At 43.6% G+C, this 21,966-nt stretch overlaps 1 protein-coding gene across 1 annotated transcript in view; it reads left to right on the top strand.

Annotated features, from left to right (window-relative positions):
• MGAM (maltase-glucoamylase) overlaps positions 1-21,966 on the top strand; it is a 102,233-nt gene that overhangs the window by 54,143 nt on the left and 26,124 nt on the right. The window contains exons 21-34 of the mRNA XM_047763395.1: positions 184-308; positions 3,625-3,713; positions 4,342-4,391; positions 5,210-5,377; positions 7,150-7,302; positions 7,939-8,136; positions 10,134-10,288; positions 11,640-11,808; positions 12,508-12,604; positions 13,988-14,100; positions 15,472-15,597; positions 17,036-17,164; positions 17,499-17,609; positions 17,928-17,990. Of these exons, the coding sequence (XP_047619351.1) occupies positions 184-308; positions 3,625-3,713; positions 4,342-4,391; positions 5,210-5,377; positions 7,150-7,302; positions 7,939-8,136; positions 10,134-10,288; positions 11,640-11,808; positions 12,508-12,604; positions 13,988-14,100; positions 15,472-15,597; positions 17,036-17,164; positions 17,499-17,609; positions 17,928-17,990 (1,746 nt within the window). The remainder of the gene's footprint in view (positions 1-183; positions 309-3,624; positions 3,714-4,341; positions 4,392-5,209; positions 5,378-7,149; positions 7,303-7,938; positions 8,137-10,133; positions 10,289-11,639; positions 11,809-12,507; positions 12,605-13,987; positions 14,101-15,471; positions 15,598-17,035; positions 17,165-17,498; positions 17,610-17,927; positions 17,991-21,966) is intronic.

Below are 21,966 nucleotides of genomic sequence, written 5' to 3'. Positions count from 1 at the left end.
CCCCAACTGGTCACAAAGCCTGTGGTTCTGCACTGTTTTCCCTTTTCCTGTTTGACTGCCTGATGAGACCCGCAGCTCAGCTCGGCAGGAAAAGGAGAGCGCTGGAGACCGCTCAGCATGTGGGGAAGAGGCGGAGGCGATGTGCTGTCTCGCATCCTTTTTTCTTTCCTCTGCCTGCACCAGGGGGGCCGAGTGACATGGAGGAAGCAAAAAGTGGAGATGGAGCTTCCTGGAGACAAAATCGGACTTCACCTTCGAGGAGGCTACATCTTCCCCACACAGCAGCCAGCCACGACCACTGTGGCCAGGTACAGCATGGGGGGTTTCCTTGAAGGGGAGGCTGTCAAAGCTGGTTGTCTCTGTTCCCATCTGTTGCCCACGTAGAAGGTGCCGAAGACAGGCATTGTGTGTGTGTGTGTTGGGGATGGGGCAGGTTGGGGGAGGACATCAGACTCTGTCCCCTGGATCCTCCAGGCCGCTTCTAGGGAAGCTATGAATTAGAGCTATATCCAGATGTGTTTTGAAAGGCTTTCATCCTGTCCTTTTATCATTTTTTTTTTTTGTCTTTTGTCTTTTGTCGTTTTAGGGCCACACCCGCAGCCCGTGGGGGTTCCCAGGCTAGGAGTCTGAAGCTGCCGGCCTACGCCACAGCCACGGCAACACGAGGTCTGAGCCACGTCTATGACTTACACCGCAGCTCACAGTAACACTGGATCCCCAACCCACTGAGCAAGGCCAGGGATCGAACCCATGCTCGCATGGATGCCAGTCGGGTTCGCCAACCTCTGAGCCACGACAGGAAGTCCCATCCTGTCCTTTTTTAAACACCCCCCCCCCCGCCACATTCTCCTAAAATATAGTGACTGCTAGAGTGGTGACCCTTCCTGATTTTCCCAGGACTATTTCAGTTTCAGCCATGGAAGTCTCATGTCTTGGGAAATATCTCAGTTCCAGGCAAAGGGGGTCTGTTGATCATCCCGCCTGCCTTCATCAGACCACCATCCACTGTGCTATGCTCTTGACACCTCATTCTTAGTTCTAGGGACTGGGGTCCACTTGCCAGTCTCCTATAATCTCATTTAATCTCTTTTCTTCCCACTGAGCTGTTTCTTTCTTGTAGTGCGAAATGGAGTTCCTGTGCACTTTCAATCTCCTTCGTGTCCCTGGTTCCTCCTTGATGAGGCTTTGATCCTCAGATTGTAGACTCCATCTGTTCTAGAGGGAGCGCACATGCATATCTCTGTCTCTACACAAATTAGCTTACTTGCTTTTAAGAGAGCGTTTTTCAGAGGTTAGAAATCTGTCTTTTCTCTTTAACCTCCCTTACTACCTTAATTTTTCAAATTTAGACTTTTATGATACTGGTGGAAAACACTTATACATCCAATACCAGCTGGTTTCTTTTTCTCTAACTGTTCAGCTTCATGCTGTTCTGCATCCTGATGCCAAAGTTATCATTTCGTAACAAATATCTCAACTTGTTGCTTCACAGGTTAAGATCCACATGCTATCATTAGTAGAGGGTTTAAGGCCAATCATGATCTAGTTTCAAGTTAAACAGCTGTGCCTCTTGACACACCTGAATACACACCTATAGACCAGCCATGCCCCAAATCTTGTTATTCCCCAAACATGCTCATCTGTTTCACTGCCTTTGGGCTTCAGCGCTTATTACCCTTTTCAACATTCTTTGCCTGATACACTTAGTAGTCTTCCAAATTAAACCCAGATTTCATCTGCAAGAAATCTTCCCCAACAATTCCAGCAGAGGGAGTGCTAGCACTTCCACCTTTCTGGTCATTTTTTATACTTTCTTGCTACCTAGCTGATTTTTTTTTCTTTCCTCCTTAACATTATTAAGCATTTCAGTCCTAGTCATGTTATACTTTGAATCTAAAAATTCTGTCATCTAAAATCCTTGGAATTACCTGGTGGCATTAAGGATTCGGCATTGTCACTGCTGTGGTTCAGGTTACTGCTGTGGCTCTCGTTTGATCCCTGGCCTGGGAACTTCCACATGCTGTGGGCGCGGCAAATAAATGAAAGAAAGAAAGACAGGAAGAAAGTCAGTCCTTGGTGGACTCTAAATCTATTGTTAGTTGTTTTTGCCAGTTTTCTTTCATGTTGGCCCATTACCTTATGTATTCAGTAATTTTTGTTTTATTTTTCAAAATGTGGTGATTTCAAGGATCCAAATATAGGCGTCCTTCTTCCAGAGATGATTAGCCTTCTCTCAGGTTGCAAGCCGGGATGGCTGTCAGCTTGGCTTTCACAGTAGCACCCTTCAAGGATCATGTGTTTAATGTAGCTGGGGCCAAGAGTATTTCAGTGGGTGAGTCCTTCAGGGCATGCAATGCTCTCCAGAATTTCTAGGCTACCGTACTGCCGAAAGTGTTCAGTATGGGCTCCTATATGTATTTTAACTTTTGTGCCATTCTTTACTGCCCGTTTTGACTATTTGCGGAATGTGTTTAATCTTTCCTGCAATATTTAAGGTCATCAATGGAGCTGCGGTCTGCATGTTTTTACATCTTTTAGACTACCTAGCAATGAAGGCTACTCAGTACCTGTGCATTGAATGAAAGGAAGTGATGTTGTTGATAGTGGAACTTGGCTTGCACAGGGCATAGTGAAAGGCTGAACTGTGAAAGAAAACTGTAGGGAATGTGAGCTCAGTGACGGACCTAACAGGAGCAGTGAAATAAGACGAGATTCCAAACAAAAGTTGCTCCTTGTTTCTCCCTCTAGCTCTGTGTCCATCTGTTTCAGCATCTTCTGAGTAGTGTTTTGTGTTTCATATTCTATATACAGCAGATAATTAGAATGTTTTCTTTTTCTCTCTTGAAATTAACCATAGTAAATAATCCATTTAGGAAGATTGCTCTTATAGAGAAGCCTATTGCATTTTATCGCTTTCTGAGTCAACATGGTTCTGCGGCAGGGAAAGAATGTACCCCCAACTACAGTTAATGTTCCTCCTGCACCTGTCATCTCTAAAATGACTAGGCTGAGCTGATTATTATCTAGAGCTTCTTCGTCTAACAGTCTATATTCAAAATAATAGTTGCATCAGCAGCTTTTATCATAGTGATTGATTGCAGTGATTCTGGTGCTTAAATTCTTGCCTCCTACCTAGATGTTTATTGCTGATGTTTGGAGTATTGCTGTCTCCTGAGACATAGCTAACTCTAGAGAATGATGCCCCTGTTGATTTTGCCTTCGTGTCTGAAGGAAAGCAGACCCATCTGCGGCTAACAACCTTTCACATTTGAAATCTGCTAGAATCCTGCACAGCGCATTTAGCAAAATTCTTTGAGCATCAGGTCCTTTCCTTTCCTCTTACATTAATCTTTTTTTTTGGAGGGGTGATGTACCCGCTGCATATGGAAGTTCCCAGACTAAGGGTCAAATCGGACTTACAGTTATTGGCCTACACCACAGCCACAGCAATGCAGGATCCGAGCCATGTCTGCAACCTACACCACAGCTCACGGCAACACCAGATCCTTAACCCACTGAGCGAGGCCAGGGATGAACCTGTGTCCTCATGGATATTAGTCGGATTTGCTTCTGCTCAGCCAGCCACAAAGGGGACTCCTCTTACGTTAATCTTGTTTCCCACAGTCGCCAGAACCCGCTTGGTCTTATCATTGCCCTGGATGACAACAAAGAAGCCAAAGGCGAACTTTTCTGGGATGACGGGGAAACGAAAGGTGAGCATTCTTCTAGCAATGTGGTCATTTCCAAGGCTGCATCTCTGAGTTGCTCCTGCTGGTCATTCAGCCCTGGGAGAAACCTCACCAGGCACAGTGGCATTAATCACTTGAGAGAAGAGTTTTGGTTGAGATGGACCACGGACGGAAGGGAAACACATCTCTACCTCCTAGAATTTGCCCATTGGCCAGCTGTAGACACAGCCTCTCTTTTAAGTGTCAACAGGCACCCGAGAGAGATACTTTCAAGACTGTTTCTGCCTTTCAGTATACATCTCTTCCCCCCAAATACTTATGAACAAATGTGGATAGTAGGTAAAACACACCCATTCGAGTGAGATACTGAGAATACACTTTTCTGGTATGCCTGGATCTAGCCGGGCATCTTAGCCCATTTTTCTCTCTCCAACATACTGACCATTCTGTGGCTCAAGCTTAGGAAATAGATTCACTTGGAAGGGGTCCTTCTCAAGGTTAAGGCCGGAAGGAAGAGGGAGGACAATGGCTTGGCCTTGGAGGCTATCTATCAGTCTTGGCCTTCTCAACGTGTGGCTTCAGGGAGCACGATGAAATCTCCTCCTCTGTCGTGGGCAGGCCAGAGTCTAACTTGCTTTTCTCTCACTTTCAGATACTGTGGCCAATAAAGTTTATCTCTTGTGTGAGTTTTCTGTCACCCAAGTAAGTAGTTTATTTTTATGTGTCTCAAGTTTTTGGCTGACCGTTAGCTCATGTGTGTCTGTGTAGTTGTGTAATTATATTTATAGCTTCATTTATGACCAAGCCTTTATGACAAGAGGTGAACCCATTTCAGTTTATGACTTAAAACCCAATAACTGAATCATCCATATCAGTAGAAAGAAACAATGATGTGGATAAATCAAAGCAGTCAATATTTTTAAATGAAGTTTTAAAAACTTTTCTCTATGTCTGTATGTATTTCTCTACATATACTTTTTTTTTCCTCCCCTTGGGGGGAAAATAAGTTTTTACTTAGCATATATTAGTAGAGATAGCTAAGAGGCATTCAGAGCAGTTTGGAGTATCTGGTCTAGGATGAAATATTTGATCTTATTTTTTTAGTGATTTTTATTTTTTCCATTATAGTTGCTTTACAGTGTTCTGTCAGTTTTCTACTGTATAGCAAAGTGACCCAGTCTCACACACACACACACGTATATGTGTTCTTTTTCTCATCATGCTCCATCACAAGTGACTAGACATGGTTCCCAGTGCTATGCAGCAGGATCTCATTGCTCATCCACTCCAAATGCAATAGTCTGCATCTGTTAGCCTCGGATTCCCAGTCCATCCCACTCCCTCCCCCTCCCTCTTGGCAACCTCAAGTCTTTTCCCCAAGTCCATGAGTTTCTTTTCTGTGGAAAGGTTCATTTGTGCCATATATTAGATTCCAGATGTAAATGACATAGGATGAAATATTTGAGTGACTTGAGAATCTGTGTTTTCAAGGCAGACCTTTGTGCTTAATTGTTTTGCAGAACCGCCTGGATGTGAAGATTTTGCATTCAACCTACACAGACCCCAATAACTTAGTATTTAAAGAGATTAAAATCCTCGGGACCCAGGAACCTAGCAACGTTATAGTGAAACAAAATGATATCCCAGTTCAAGTTTCTCCTAATGTGACTTATGATTCTAACCTACAGGTAAAACCCCACTTTTGAGATAGTTTATCAAGAATTCTTCATAGCTTATGAGGTTCCTTCTTGCCATGGTTACATGGGTTTCTGAGGGAGCAGAGCACACTCTGAAGATGAGGGCGAGGAAGTCAGAGGGTTAGGATAGAAAAAATAAAGAGGGGGCCAGAGGAGGATGAACAAGGAGATGCTGAGAATCTGGAGTGAGATTAAACTGGTCTGTTCCTGTTTATTCCTTTATTTTCCCCTCATTCTTCTGCCTTTCTCACTGGGACAGAAGGAGAACAAAGTCAGGAGTGTGGGGAACAAGATTATAGGAAAAGTGGGTCTGAAAGCTGCTGACTGATGCTAGAAGGGTTCATTCAGGTGGCAGGTGGGAATTCCTGGTAATAAAACTTTTGAGGTACTTTTTTTTTCTGTACAGAATTAAGCTTAGATTCTCACCCCAATACATATTTTTAGGAAATATTTTAAGTCAAAGCATTTGATAAGCGTAGCCAATGGATACTTACTTACTTAGATGACAATAATAAAATAATTTTTCAGCAATAGTAATGAGACCTGATATTTCTGAACACATTGTAATCAGTTCCCCCCAAATCTTAGCATTATACAGAATCCTTTCCCCAAACACCTCTTCCCAGAGGTTCTCCAAGTAATTTGGGATTGGGAATGGCTGGTTTGTGAGGGACCTTCCAAATTTGGGGAAAACAAGTGAACTTGGTCCTCTCCTACAAGGTATATAGGTGGCATTTGACATTTTTGTCCTGACATCATACATTATGGATGCATACATTATAGGGTTAGAAATAAAGAATTGTGTGTCCCGGGTTTCAGCATCAAAAAAAAAAAAAAAAAAGAATTGTATGGCATTCCCTGATGGCTTGGCAGATTAAGGATGCAGCATTGTCACGGCTGTGGCTCAGTCACTGCTGTGGTGCGAGTTTGATCCCTGGCCTGGGAACTTCTGCATACTGTGGGGGCCAAAAAAAGAAAAAAAAAGAAATAATTATATGGCTGGCTACGTGTACAGGAAAGTGCAAGCCATTTGAAGGATGCACATATAAAAATAAACTAAATGTTTGATAAATAATTAATATATGACCACAGGAATTCTTTTATTATTTGAATTTACATTGTAGGAAACAGTTTTTACACATGGAACTATTGGGAAGGGGACAGGCAACCCTACATATGGGAAATCTTAAATTCTGCCCAATTTAAATTCAGTGGGAAAAGAATCTCTACCCCTTTCTGTTCCAAATTCATTTTTATCCCTTCCTATCTCAACAAAAACGTTATGGATTCCCCACCACCATGCTCTGTGGGAAAAAAGAAAAACCTTCTGCTCCCTTAGCTCTGCTGGAAGCTGGAGGGTGCTAGGTCCCTATGTCACAGTGCATAGAATTCGAGCTCAATTTGGGGTGACACTGGGTCCTCTGGGGTGCTCTGCTCCGAAGAGATTGTAGAGGAAAGCCTTCCTGACAATATAAGGAAGAGGAGTTGGGGGAGAAAGGAAAAGGGGGGGTTACAGAAATTTTTCGTTGGCCCGATTCTTTTCAAAATGTCAGGTACACGATTCTGATAGAATCGTGACATTTGCCCTGTGGTTACTGGATAGATCCCTGCCCCCTGTCACTCTCCGTGTAAGCTCCACCTCATGTCACTTGGATTGTTGACACTCTGGTCTAATGTCTATTTTCTTTTCTAAAGGAAGTTTCAGTTCTTTCAGGGCCTTTGTCCTGAGGATGCATTTCCTGCATATTTCCCCATTCTTACAGGTGGCCCTTATCACAGAAATTGAACTTGAGCTGGGAAAAAATTACACAGTGGAGTGGGGTGCGAAGATAAGGGATGAAGAAAAAATAGACTGTTATCCTGATGAGACGGGTGCTTCTGAAGAGAACTGTGTTGCCCGTGGCTGCGCCTGGGAGGTAACGATGCTGACATGTTAATGGACATGAAAATAAATCCTCTCTACTTCATCTAGAGTTTGATGAGCAGAGCACCAGTCCCGACATCAATACTTAAAATCCATGGAAAGATGGACCTCCAAAGCAACCGGAGTTTTTAGCTGGATATGAGGAGTATGTAGGGACAGAAGTGGAAGTTTGTGTTTTGTTTTTTTAATAAATACTTTGCATGTAGACAGGGAATTTAAAGTTACATCACCTGGAGTTCCCATCGTGGTGCAGCAGAAACAAATCTGACTAGAAACCGTGAGGTTGCGGGTTCAATCCTTGGCCTTGCTCAGTGGGTTAAGGATCTGGCATTGCCATGAGCTGTGCTGTAGGTCGCAGACACGGCTTGGATCCTTCGTTGCTGTGGCTGTGGTATAGACCCGCGGCTACAGCTCTGATTAGACTCCTAGCCTGGGAACCTCCATATGCCGCGGGTACAGTCCTCAAAAGACAAAAAATAAAAATAAAATAAGGTATGTCACCAACCAAAGAGTATATAAGAAAATGAGTCATTTTATCTTCATCTCCCTGCAAACTTCCTTTTCTAGCCCCCTTTATATTTAATAATCCCAGGACTCATACTGAGCTTTATTTGGCTTTACTTTGCAGGCAGCCACTTCTGGAGCCCCTTATTGCTATTTTATCAATGAGCTGTACTCTGTCAGTGATGTTCAGTATGACTCATTTGGGGCCACAGCTGCTGTCTCCTTAAAGTCTTCTCTGTATGCCTCCGCTTTGCCCTCGGTACCCGTGAACTCCCTCCGTCTGAGTGTGACCTACCATAAGGAGAACATGCTGCAGTTTAAGGTACGTGTTTCTAGGATATGTATCCAGTCCTGACTCGACACTATTCAGTTCCATTGCTTTCGGCTCATCCAGGTAACAGAACCCTGAAATGAGTTTGCTCTTCTAAGTTCGGCACGCTGCAGTACACGAGATCCTCATCCTGAGAATAACTGGAAACCACGAGTAGGACAGTCAGGTCTGTTCTACACTGCATTTCGAAAAGATCGGTGTGTCTACCATAAGGAAAGTGGTTGGGAAGACAAGAGGGATAAAAAAGAGACAGTTAGTGGAGTTCCCACTGTGGCGCAGTGGAAACGAATCCGACTAGGAATCACGAGGTTGCAGGTCCGACCCCTGGCCTCACTCGGTGGGTTAAGGATCTGGTGGTGCCGTGAGCTATGGCATAGGTTGCAGACGCAGCTTGGATCCTGCGTTGTTGTGGCTGTGGTGTAGGCTGGCAGCTGTAGCTCTGATTAGACCCCTAGCCTGGGAACCTCCGTATGCCGCAAGTGTGGCCCTGAAGAGACAAAAAGACAAAAAAAATAGAAGAGACGGTTAGGTAATCCAGATGAGGGATTGAGTTTAGACCAGGTACAGAAACAAGATGGAGAGGTGGACATCTTCAAGAAAATGACAAGTAGCATTATCTGGGATCTGATGACTGATTCCAAGCAGCTGATGAGTGAGAAGGACGCATCAAGAAGATGACTGTGTTTGTGGATTGTGCCTCTCATGGATGGCGGTGACATTAACTGAGATGGGAACACTGAAAAGGTTTGGGCAACATAGCTCAACATAAAGTGATAAAGTTCAGTTTGGGGACATGAAATTTGGGATGGATGTGAAGTAGCTCCACGAATATAGTGATATCTTCCCCTCGTGATTTAATTACATCTAAGGACAAATGATGGGCTGTTTTTATTTTTAGTTGGTTTTTTTTTTTTTTTTTTTGGTCATTTGTCTTTTTGAGAGCCGCACCTTTCTCTGCCAGGAACGACTTGGTTTGCTTTCTGTGCTTGGTTAACGGCTGCAAAGCTTTTAAGGCTCAGCCTTTCCCCCTCACGAAGCCATGCCAGTCTTGCAGAAACATCATTAGACATTTCCTTCTTTATAATCTCACAATGCCTTTATACAGCTCGACACTAATAGGCATCACTCAGGTGTTGGGGGCACCTCTGTTTCACTGCCTATTAGCATGTGAATTTCTTAAAAACAATAACCATGCCTTAGTTTAATAATCCTAGGGTCTAGTACAGTATCAGGCAAGAAGGTAGCAAGTACTCAATGAATCAGTTTAGACCCCATTTTTAGCCCGACCATCTATAATTATATTAAGTAGAGTTCATGGTTTTTTTGGAGGGGGATTTTTTTCAATTCAGAAAACTTTTCAGGTATTCACATACATTCATATACCCACACACAAAATAATGAAGAATATATTCATAAATTCCAGACTGACTTTCCAAGAAAGAACCACTATCAAAGGAATGTGTTACTATACTGACTTTCCAAGAAAGAACCACTATCAAAGGAATGTGTTACTATACTGGAGGCTTTAAAAATGTGACCTGAAAGACCCAGATAAAAATGGACAATCTGGGAGTTCCCGTCGTGGCGCAGTGGTTAACGAATCCGACTAGGAACCATGAGGTTTCGGGTTCAATCCCTGACCCTGCTCAGTGGGTTAAGGATCCAGCGTTGCTGTGAGCTGTGGTGTAGGTCGAAGATGCAGCTCAGATCCCACGTTGCTCTGGCCCTGGCGTAGGCTGGTGGCTACAGTTCTGATTAGACCCCTGGCCTGGGAACCTCCATGAGCCACGGGAAGCAGCCCTAGAAAAGACCAAAAAAAAAGGACAATCTGCACTGTTCTTTGATTTGTTAATGACATTTCCAGCATCATAAGCTTAAAGAAGACAAATGCGGCGTTCAGACTTTTTGTCGAAGACATCACGGTTCAGCTAAGGGCGTGAGTTTCAAGAGTACTATCCTCGCCTAAAATCGATTTCCTCTGGCCCTAGATTTATGATCCCAGCAACAACCGGTATGAAGTGCCAGTTCCTCTCAACATACCCAGGGTTCCATCTGGCACCTCTGAGAGCCGCCTGTATGATGTCCTCATTAAGAAGAATCCATTTGGGATTGAAATCCGCCGGAAGAGTACAGGCACCGTAATGTAAGTGGCTCCTAAGTCTGATTTGGAACGGGTGGTTCCCTGTAGCTTCACTGCCGGGTCCCTTGTCCTTGGGGATATCCTGCTCAAAGAAACACACTATCCATTTCCAGATCCATGAGGACATTATCTCCCTCAGGTCTGCTCTTGTGAAAAATCTTGAGTGCCCTGGGAGAAATTCCCGAGGCAGTTCATCCAATGGACAAATGCGTGGGGTACCTTCTTCATATGAGGTGCTTATAGAAGAGGAGGACTCTCTTTTTATGACACAAATAATAAGGAGATAACAAAATAATCTAAGTTAAGCTATATGGAGGTTTAGTTTGTGCCAGCTGCTTGGTAAGAAAACATCATTGATACTTAAGGGAAAGTTATGCTTTTGATACAGTGATCTGAGTCGGTCTCTCCAAGGAGGTGATGTTTGAAATAGGACCTGGTTGAGGAGAAGGAGCTCCCATGTGGTGATTGGGGGGAAGGGGAAGAACACTTCAGACAGATTGGGTAGTCACTTCACAGGCTATGAAACAGGAGCAAGCTTGCCGTATTGGAGGCGGGGCGGGTGGGACAGAATCCATAGAGTAGTACGGTAAGTAAGGAGGTGAGGGGGGGAGCTGAGGCTGGGGTGTAGGTGCTTCAGATCAGGAAAGGCCTTGATGACAGATGTCATGAGACGTTTTAGTGAGGAATCACAGAAAAATTGTAAACAGGGCTGCGACAGGATATGAGATACTTTAAAAAAATATCACACTGGATGCTGGAGTTCCTGCTGTGGCTCAGTGGTTAATGAATCCGACTAGAAACCATGAGGTTTCGGGTTTGATCATTGCCCTTGCTCAGTGGGTTAAGGATCCAGCATTGCCATAAGCTGCGGTATAGGTTGCAGACGCGGCTGGGATCCAGTGTTGCTGTTGTGTAGGCCGGCGGCTACAGCTCGGATTAGACCTCTAGCCTGGAAACCTCCATTTGCCACAGGAGTGGCCCTAGAAATGTCAAAAAGACAAAAAGACAAAAAAAAAAACAAGTCACACTGGATGCTATGTAGAAAATGGACTGTAGGGGGAGCAAAAGTGAAACTAGGGCTGCTCTGAAGTGGTGGCAGCTGGTGGATGTGACTGGACCTGGCCTTCTGGAGGGACCCCTGGAAGGAGGCAGCAATAGGGGGAAATAGAACAAAGCAGGGGGCACCTGGGTTTGCAGCAAGGGCGTCTATGATTATTTTAATCTCATAGACTTTATGTTTTGTGTGGGAGGTTAACAGGGTTCTGGGTGGGGGGAGGAAGTCAAGAGGTCAATTTCCCCCAGAAAGCCATTAAACAGCCCATTTCTTCTCCAAACATACCCTTTTGTGTTGCAGTTGGGACTCTCAGCTCCTTGGCTTCACCTTCAATGACATGTTCATCCAAATCTCCACACGCCTGCCCTCCCAGTACCTCTACGGCTTTGGGGAAACGGAGCACACAGCCTTTCGAAGAAACTTGAACTGGCACACGTGGGGGATGTTTTCTCGAGACCAACCCCCAGGGGTGAGGGCCGAGCATTTGGGGCCTGGGTCTTTGCCTCTGTCCACCCACACTCTGCACACGTCATGCGCCATCTTCCCAGACTCTGTAGATGATCACGTTCTGCTTTTAGACAAGCGGGCCGATCCTCAGGCTTCTTTGTTTCTGATGTGTTTAGTTTATTTCACAGAGAAGACTAGACACATCTTATCCATCAATAGTTGAGCTTCTTTTTCAGCCAAGATATCATTTTTGTTTGTTTTTAGTTAAATTTTTTAAAAATTATAGTTGATTGACCATGCTGTGCCCATTTCTGCTGTACAGCAAAGTGACCCAGGCATACATACTCACACAGTCTTCTCACACTATCCTCCGTCATGCTCCATCCCAAGAGATCTGATGTAGTTCCCTGTGCTGTACAGCGGGACCTCATTGCCCCTGCATTCTAAATGTAATCATTTGCACCTACCAACCCCAACCTCCCAGTCCATCCCACTCCCTCCCCCTTGGCAACCACAAGTCTCTTCTCCACGTCTGTGAGTCTGTTTCTGTTTTGTAGATAGGTTCATTTGTGGCATTGTTTAGATTCCATGTATAAGTGATCTCATATGGCACCTGTCTTTCTGACTTCACTTAGTATGATAATCTCTAATTGCACCCATATTGCCGCACATGGCACAGTGTCTTTTAACCTTCTGCCACTTCTCCCCCTGGCTCTCCCAGTACAAGAAGAATTCCTACGGTGTTCACCCCTACTACATGGCACTGGAGGAAGACGGCAATGCCCATGGAGTGCTCCTGCTGAACAGCAACGCCATGGGTAAGATGATGCCGGCATCTCCCCTTATTTTTGTGAGTCATTCTTTTTTTTTTTTTTTTTTTGTCTTTACTAGGGCCGAACCTGTGGCATATGGAGGTTCCCAGGCTAAGAGTTCAATTGGAGCTGCTGGCCTACACCAGAACCACAGCAACGCAGGATCCGAGCGCATCTGCAAACTACACCACAGCTCACGGCAACGCCAGATCCTCAACCCACTGAGCGAGGCCAGGAATCTGAGCGAGGCCAGGGATCGAACCTGCAACCTCATGGTTCCTAGTCGGATTCGTTAACCACTGCGCCACGATGGGAACTCCATTGTGAGTCATTCTTGAGGAACTTGAGAATGTGTTTGACCACGTCATCCCGAAGTCAAAATTATCATCTCGTAGACAGTGTTTTTTGTTTTTTATTCTCCATTCTGTTTAGCCTTTTTGTTTATTTGAGTTCACTAACATGTAGTAACAAGAATTAACTCAACTCTTATTTGGCATAAACAATGTGAGAAGGGATAGCAAAGCCAAGCAAGTCCTATATGTCCTGCAGGTCAGCCAGTGGGAGTCACTTCTACAGTTTGAATTTGTGATGAAGCAGAGGGTCAGAGCACACACTCTGGGGGTACAAGGGTGAGGTATATTGGAAAAGAAGTGGAAAATCAGGAGGTGGGGTTAAAAAGCATGCTTGTAAAAACCAGTGAAGTCTGAATAAAGTCCATCCTTGAGCTATAACAGTATTACATCAATGTCAATTTCTTGGTTTTGACAATGTACAAGGGTTATGTAAGATGTTACCATTGGGAGTTCCCATCGTGGTGCAGCGGAAATGAATCCGACTAGGAACCATGAGATTTCGGGTTCGATCCCTGGCCTCACTCAGTGGGTTGAGGGTCTGTCATTGCCGTGAGCTGTGGTGTAGGTTGCAGACTCAGCTCGGATCTGGTGTTGCTATGGCTCTGATGTAGGCTGGCAGCTGTAGCCCCAATTAGACTGCTAACCTGGGAACCTCCAGGTGCGGCCCTCGAAAAGGCAAAAGACCAAAAAAAAAAAAAAGTATGTCATCATTGGAGGAAGCTGGGTGAGGTGTCCAAGAGAACACTTAGTACTATTTTTGCAACTTCTTGTGAGTCTCAAAACTATTCTAAAATAAAATGGTTAAAATTTTTAAAAGAATAGAATGACAAAACATATAATAAGATAATTAACTCATCAAGAGGAAAACAATCCAGGCCTGGGACTCTGCAGACTTTCCCTTAACTTTTAAAATTCTGTGTAGAAAGAGTACAACATACCTTCTCTCAATACTCTTAAGAGGGAGAGCGTTTGAATTTCAGGGGTGATTTCTCCCTTGAAGGTTTTCACTTTAACTGATATTTTCCTGCATTTCCAGATGTGACCTTCCAGCCCCTGCCTGCCTTGACTTACCGTACCACAGGAGGAATTCTGGACTTCTATGTGCTGTTGGGGCCAACTCCAGAGCTTGTCACTCAGCAGTACACTGAGGTAGGAATTCATTGGTTATCAATCATTTATACAGCACATTATCTAATTCTCAAATGATAACTGGAATCGTTGGTCTTTTGGGGAAACAGGTAGGTTATAGAATAAGGAGCAATAAATACATCCCAATAACCATTAAATAGCTTCCCAAAGCATTGAAGATTATATGTAGTAGTGGTACCACTGAGGGTAGTTAGCGGTGGCAATGGTAATAGTGATGGTGGTAAAGGTGGTGGTGATGATGGTGCTGGAGGTGAGGCTATTGAGGGTGGTGGTGAGGGTGGTGGTGGTGGTGAGGGCAATGGTGGCAATGATAGTAATGACGGTGGTGGTGGTGGTGAGGGTGGTGGTGGTGAGAGTGGTGATGATGATGGTGGGGGGGTGGGGGTGGGTGAGAGTGTTGGTGGCAATGATAATAATGATGGTGGTGGTGGTGGTGAGGGTGGCGGTGATGATGGTGGTGGTGAGGGTGAGAGTGGTGGTGGTGGTCTGGGTGGTGGTGGTGGTGGTGAGGGCGGTGGTGGCAATGATAGTGACGGTGGTGGTGGTGGTGAGGGTGGTGATGATGATGGTGGTGGGGGGGGTGGTGAGAGTGGTGGTGAGGGTGGTGGTGAGGGTGGTGGTGATGATGGTGGTGGTGAGGGTGGTGGTGGTGGTAAGGGTGGTGGTGGTGAGGTGGCGGTGATGGTGAGAGTGTTGGTGGCAATGATAATGGTGGTGGTGGTGAGGGTGGTGGTGAGGGCGATGGTGGCAATGATAGTAATGACGGTGGTGGTGGTGGTGAGGGTGGTAATTGTGGTCATAGTGGTCATGACAGTTGTTTTGGCAGCAGCAACAAACACTTATCATATTTGTTTTAATATATACCAGTATATATCACTGATATACAGTAATATAAACTTATTGTATGTCACTGATATATTACTTACCACATGTAAAAGCACTTTACATACGTTAACTCATCTAGTCTTCACAAAATCACTATGAAATAAATGCATTATTATCCTCAATTTATAAGGGTAGAAATGGGTATACAACAGGTTATTTAGCTTTACCCAGAGTCATAGCCAGCAGAGATTGGAGCCTATAAGGTAACCCAGGCATGTAGCTTCTGTGGTCTTAACCCATAAACCAGACTGCCACTAGGAAATCAGAGTAAAATCAGATATTCTTAAAACTCCTAGGGAGAGGTCAAGTCTAGCAGGACGCTTTCTTCAAGTTATCCCAGTGGCTCTGCATCCTTTTAGTTTCTCTCTGGATTTGAATTTGTTGATTATCTAACTGGGGACACCGGAAAAATACTCTTATTTCTTTGTGTACAACTTTAATCCAGATTCTTCTTTTTAAGGATTAAATTTTCTGTTTATTTTCTAGTTGATCGGTCGGCCAGTGATGGTTCCTTACTGGTCCTTGGGTTTTCAGCTGTGTCGCTATGGATACGAGAACGACTCTGAGATTGCCAGCTTGTATGATGATATGGTGGCTGCCCAGATCCCCTATGTACGTTGTCAGTCTGTGGCGTGCCGGCCCTAGGACCCCACAGCCAAACCCCGTTTATCTCTATTTTTGGATCCGTTTGTCTGATTTTCATCAAGTTCTGTAAAATAGCTAAGTACTTTCTCATACAATATCACACTCAGCCTCACCCCTACCCAGTAATACGGAGGTTGGGGGGAGTCATTGTCCCCAACCTGAAGAGTCACAGTGATTTGCCAAAGGAGGGGGACATTGGGCCAGTTGTAGGGCTCTTCTGCTACACCATGCTTCCGTTCCTTTCGCGTGACTTCACAACCTCTGGCCAAAAACATCCTTGGTACCATAGAAATAAAAGGTTGCTCAACCGGTAGTTTAACTTAAAAGAAATTGACCCAAATTCAGTCAGACCATCGTGAATATAGATAAAACCTCAATTCCAATGTTTTTCCAGTGTTGAAGCCCGGTGTTCACACAGCTTTGTGTTAATTCCTGGTTGTATGTAGGGATCTTGACTGCTTTCCAGAGGAAAAACATAGGGAAACAAACTCTGCCTTCGGTTGAAGACAAGGAGGTCCACTCAGTAGAGAAGTGGTTCCATAAACCATTTACAGATCCAGTTTTATTCTCTTGCTTTTCTATTGTGTAAAATTGTTCCTATTAATGGAAAGTATGCATGAAATATTTTATTCTTTTTTTGATGTTCATGTTTTAATGATATAAGGGAAAATATATAAATTATGTTAGGATTGCTAGCAACAATGAATATTTTGAGAAAATGATGCTTCTGTACACCTGAGAGTCTATATTTGTATGATGAGTCTCACTGTTAGGAGATACATAACCTGCCCTACGAAACACGCATGCCAGTCAGCTGTGGAATGAGACCCCACTGTGCAAACGTCAATGCTGAATTGTTTTCTTTTCCTTAGCTCTATTTTAGCTTCTTCATGAATCTTTAATTTCAATAACATGCAATATTTTGTTCTTAATTAGACATCTGTGTCTGACAACCTCTAGGATTGGTTTCTAAAGCAATTACATGTGCTTTTGTTTTGTTTTTAGTGGATTTACTATCCATGCTGTATTAGTACTGGATAGTTTATGTTATTTTCTCTGATTCTGAACCACTGATGCCAGCGGCAGCCTCTTGGGGGAGGTGACACAATCAACCCTTATACTGGCCCTTTGCAAAGCACTTTCTCACCTGCTGTTTTCATTCATGCCTGTAGCCCTGCCAGGTTGGCATTATCATCCTATTTTTTTTGCTAATTTAGTTTTATTTTTGTATTTCACAACTGAAAATTTGAAAATCAGTTGAATTTTCCAGAACCTAATACCTAATGAATAACCGAAGTGGGATTTGAAAGAATCAAAAAGATGCCACTGAAATTCACCATTGGTTAGAGCATCATTGTTCTTATCTGGAACCTGGACTTTGCGAGTTTCCTTTGTCCTCCTCCAGGACGTGCAGTACTCGGACATCGACTACATGGAGCGGCAGCTGGACTTCACCCTCAGCCCCAAGTTTGATGGATTTCCAGCTCTGATTAACCGCATGAAGGCCAACGGCATGCGGGTCATCCTCATTCTGGTTAGTCCTGTGTGCATGAAAGGAGTCCGCCTGGAGGAATGGATGGGCTTTGGTGGAGGAAGCTTTGTACTGTGTTTCCTTCCACACCATGAGCAGAGAAACTGAGATTCAGTAAGAAAGGTGTATTTTCCCAGATTCACAGAAGCTCTACAGCTCAGGTGGAAGCTGGCGCCTTCCCTTTTGAGGAATGCTCTCTCTCTCTCTCTCTCTCTCTCTCTCTCTCTCTCTCTCTCTCTCTCTCTCTCTCTCTCTCTCTCTCTCTCTCTCTGTTTCTCTCTGTCCCAGGTCATTCTCTGGCTTTGGTTTTCTCACCTGACCTGTGCTTTGATTTCAGGACCCAGCCATTTCTGGTAACGAGACAAAACCCTACCTGCCGTTCACGCGGGGTGTGGAAGATGATGTCTTCATCAAATATCCAAGTGATGGGAGCATTGTCTGGGGAAAGGTAAGGCTCTTAGCAGGGATGCCCTAAAATCCCCAGCCTGGGGGTGGGAGCTGTAGTGTTTTTGCACTTTTTTTTTCTTTTGCCTTTTCCATTTGGACTCTGAGGTCAGAAGTGTTCATTTTTTTCAATCAGTGTTTGTCAACACCATCAAGGAATTTTTAAGGCGTGAAAGTGTATTGTGGAATCCACTTATCTCTAGATCAGTCCTACAAGAAAATCAAAGTATTATCACCCTTTGGGTGTGGTTTATAGTGTTTTGGGAAATACTGTGAGAAAAATCACTTAGCACATTGCTTTTGAATGTTTTTCTCTCCACAGGTCTGGCCTGATTTTCCTGATATCGTTGTAAACTCATCTCTTGACTGGGACAGTCAAGTGGAGGTAAAAGACCATTTGTGGATGTTGGGTGAAGTTAGGCTGCCAGGAAGGCGCAGCCGTACTCAGGATACTGGCCATCCATCCCTGTGCCATGGGCATGGGCAATGTGAGGGAATTGTCTGCCTGTGTGCCAATCACCTTATGTGTAATATTTTACCCCATTTGGCAGATGGGTATTATAATCTTTGCATAACTAAGACTCAGAAAGTTTAAGGTACTTGTGTGCATGGTCTTAGCTGACAGAGTGGTAATTTCAAATCCAAGGCTGTCAGATTCCCAACATCCATGAAATTTCTTAGAATGGCACCTCTAAGAAACCCTATCTTTTGCCTGAATTGATGTATTTACTGTTGTTTTTATTATTGTTGCTTTTGTGGTTGTTGTTGCCTTGAGTTTTCCTTTTAAACAGACTCCAACCCCTGTCTTTAGTGATTGGATACTTTTCTCTGTACATCTTTTTATCATGGGCAGCCTCCCCCCATCTTTACTCTTATCAATCCCCCCATCCTTCTTGGATTTCTCAGCTTGGCACCTACCTCCTAGTTTCCAGCCATATGTTAAAACTTGTCATGGATCTCAGATGAGGATCCAAGGCAGAGGACCTAGCTTCCTGTGATCTCTGTTGATTCTTACAAAAGATGCCTTGTAGTTTGGTGGTCCAGGCAGCCCACATGGACATAGGATCTGCTAGAGCAGTACAGGGTCATAGACTCCTTGACTTTGATTGATTGATTGATTTTATTCTACCGTATTTTTCTCCCAGCTTAACTGAAGTATAACTGACAAAGAAAATTTTGTATGTTTAAAGTATATGATGTGATGATTTAGTGTACATATATATTGTGAAATGATTACCAGAATCAGGTTAATCAGTGCATCCCTCATCTCGTATACCGATTGTGTATGTGGGTGGTCAGAATGCTTAAGAGCTACTCTCGTGGCAACTGTTAAGTATACAATACAATGTTAACTATAGTTACCATGCTGTTCTTTGGATCCTAAGAACTTATCTTACAAATGAAGACTTGCAAGCTTTTACCAGCATGCACTCGTTTCCCTACCCCCTAGCACCTGGTAACCACCATTCTACCTTCTGTCTCTAAGAGTTCAATTTTTTTTTTTTCAGATTCCACATATAAGTTTTGTATTTGTCTTTTTCTGGCTTATTTCAAGTGGCATAATGCCTTCTAGGTTTATCCATGTAGTGGAAAATGGCAGGGTTTCCTTCTTTCTCATAGCTGAATAGTATATACATTATCCATGCATCTGTGGACCGACACTTAGGTTATTTCAACATCTTGGCTATTGTGAATAATGCTGCAATGAACATGGGAGCATAGATACTGCTTCAAGATATGGATTTTTGTTTCCTTCAGGATATATACTTAGAAGTGAGACTGCTGGATCACACGCTAGTTCTATTTTTTTTTTATTGAGGAAACTCCATGCTATTTTCCGTAATGGCTATACCAATTTACATTCCCACCAACAGTGCATGAGGGTTCCCTTTTCTTCATGTCCTTGCCAACACTTGTCATCTCTCATCTTTTTCGTTAAAGCCATCCTAACAAAAGTGAGATGATATCTCATTGTGGTTTTGACTTGCCATTACCCGATGGTCAGTGATGCTGAGAACCTTCCCGTGTACCTGTGGGCTATTCGTGTGTCTTCTTTGGAAATATGTCTATTCAGGCCTTTATCCATTTTTAAATCAGTTTGTTTTTGTGCTATCGAGTTATATAAGTTCCTTATGTATTTTGGATATTAACTTTTATCAGGTATCTTATTTGCAAATATTTTCTCCCCTTCTATAGGTTGCCTTTTATTTATTTTTTATTGTTTACTGCGCAGAAGCGTTTTAGTTTGATGTAGTCCCACTCCTTTCTTTTTGCTGGTGTGGCTTATGCTTTTGGTGTCAGATCCAACAAAATCATCGCCAAGACCAATATCAAGGAGTTTTACCCTGTGGTTTCTTCCAGGAGTTTTATGGTTTCAGGTCTTAACATTTACCAATTTTATCAGATTAATTTTGTGAACAGTATAAAATAGGGGTCCAGTTTAATTCTTTCTCGCATGGATATCCATGTTTTTCTAAACTATTTACAGAAGATTATCTTCCTTCTTTGTGTTCTTGGCACCCTTGTCAAAGACTAATTGACTACATATGTGTGAGTTTATTTCTAGGCTTTCTATTCTGTTCCGTTGGTGTTTGTGCCTGTTTTATGCCAGTGCTATGACTTTTATTTATTTATTTATTTTTAAGATTTTTATTTTTTTCTATTATAGTTGATTTACAATGTTCTGTCAATTTCTGCTGTACAGCAAAGTGACCCAGTCATACATAGATATATTGATGCTATGAATTTTTTTTTGGGGGGGGCACTATTTAGGCCACACTCACAGCACATGGAAGTTCCCAGGCTAGGGGTCAAATTGGACCTACAGTTGCTGGCCTACACCATAGCCATAGCAACGCAGGATCCAAGCCGTGTCTGCAACCTATACCACAGCTCACGGCAACACCACACCCTTAACCCACTGAGCAGGGCCAGGGATTGAACCTGCAACCTCATGGTTACTAGTCAGATTTGTTTCTCCCGTGCCACAATGGGAACTCCTAGTGCTATGACTTTTTAATCGTTATGCTGGGGATAGGAGCTACTTTAGCAATCCAGGCATTGACCACCACTATATGAGCACCACAACTTATCAGCCATTAAAGGCAGCCCTGACACCTCAAGGGCGTTTGGGAATCTGTGGGGGCAGTTTTGGTTATCACAAGGGAAGCATCAAGTGGCATTTAGTGAGCAGTGTCCAGGGATGCACATAATTCTGATTGCAGGGGGTTTTCCATCAAGAATTCTACCCTAAATGCCAGTTGTGCCTTGATGAGACATGCATCATCAGGAGGTCAGGGCATCTATCAGGTAGTGTTTAAGACATTTTCAGTAGGTAGAATAATTATAACTATTTATATTAATAAGACCCACGTGATGCAGTTGGTGAGCATGAGGCTACTGATGTCCAGGCTTGACCGAGGGTAGTAGAACACCAACTAGCCAACCAACCAACCAACCAACCAACTAGGAGCGGGAAGCCCATGAAAAGTAGGTTTCCAGATCTGGAACTCAGAGATTTAATACAGTAGGTTTGACGTAGAGTCTAGGAATCGCATTTTGGTGGCACACAGTGAACTGTGATAAGTACCCATGGGCCAGACATGCAGGTGGACACATCATGAGCTGAGGACCAGGGAAAATGAGGGCAAAAGCAATAAGGAGGAATTCCACAGACAGGAGTGAGGCAGAGCCAATACCTTTTTAATTTCATGGGTGAGAGTCCTCAGAGCATCTTTAGTGAGGTTAGTAAATCACTGCTGGTCAGCTTTCTCACTTGTATCCCCTTCGGGATTCGGGTACCACCCTGTTTATTCTAGTCCTCATTTCCCTCTTCTGCCCCCTGTGTCTCACCCTGCCTGAGCTGGGGCTCCATTTCTAGTGAAAGGTTCTGTTTTGCTGGTTCCATGTTCCTACCTTGGCTTTTCTAACCAAAAGACATCCTTGGAATGCCTCCCTTTCATGAGATGCTCAATGATGCAGCTCACTACCCTTGAAATTCTCTGTGAGCTGGCTCCCTGTACACTGGTCCATTTCTAGTTTTGTCTTTGTGTTCCTCTTGGCCTTTTATCTAGACATAAGAGTTTCTACTTGCCTTTGTCATGTATAAGAACTAGAGTTTCCCTCGACTGAGTCCTCCTTCAGTTGTTCCCTCCACCCCTACACACTTGCCATGAGCATCATTTAGCTTTTTAACTCTTTTTTTAAATTACTCAATGAATTTTATTACATTCATAGTGTACAATGATCATCACAACCAAATTTTATAGCATTTTCATCCCAAACCCTCGCCTGTTTCTTTCATCCCCCCACCCCTCAACCTGTCTCCTTTGGAAACCATAAGTTTTTCAAAGTCTGTGAGT

Source organism: Phacochoerus africanus, chromosome 16 (genome assembly GCF_016906955.1).
Source record: "Phacochoerus africanus isolate WHEZ1 chromosome 16, ROS_Pafr_v1, whole genome shotgun sequence".
NCBI lineage: Eukaryota > Metazoa > Chordata > Mammalia > Artiodactyla > Suidae > Phacochoerus > Phacochoerus africanus.
This window is presented reverse-complemented; position numbering and strand designations above follow the sequence as displayed.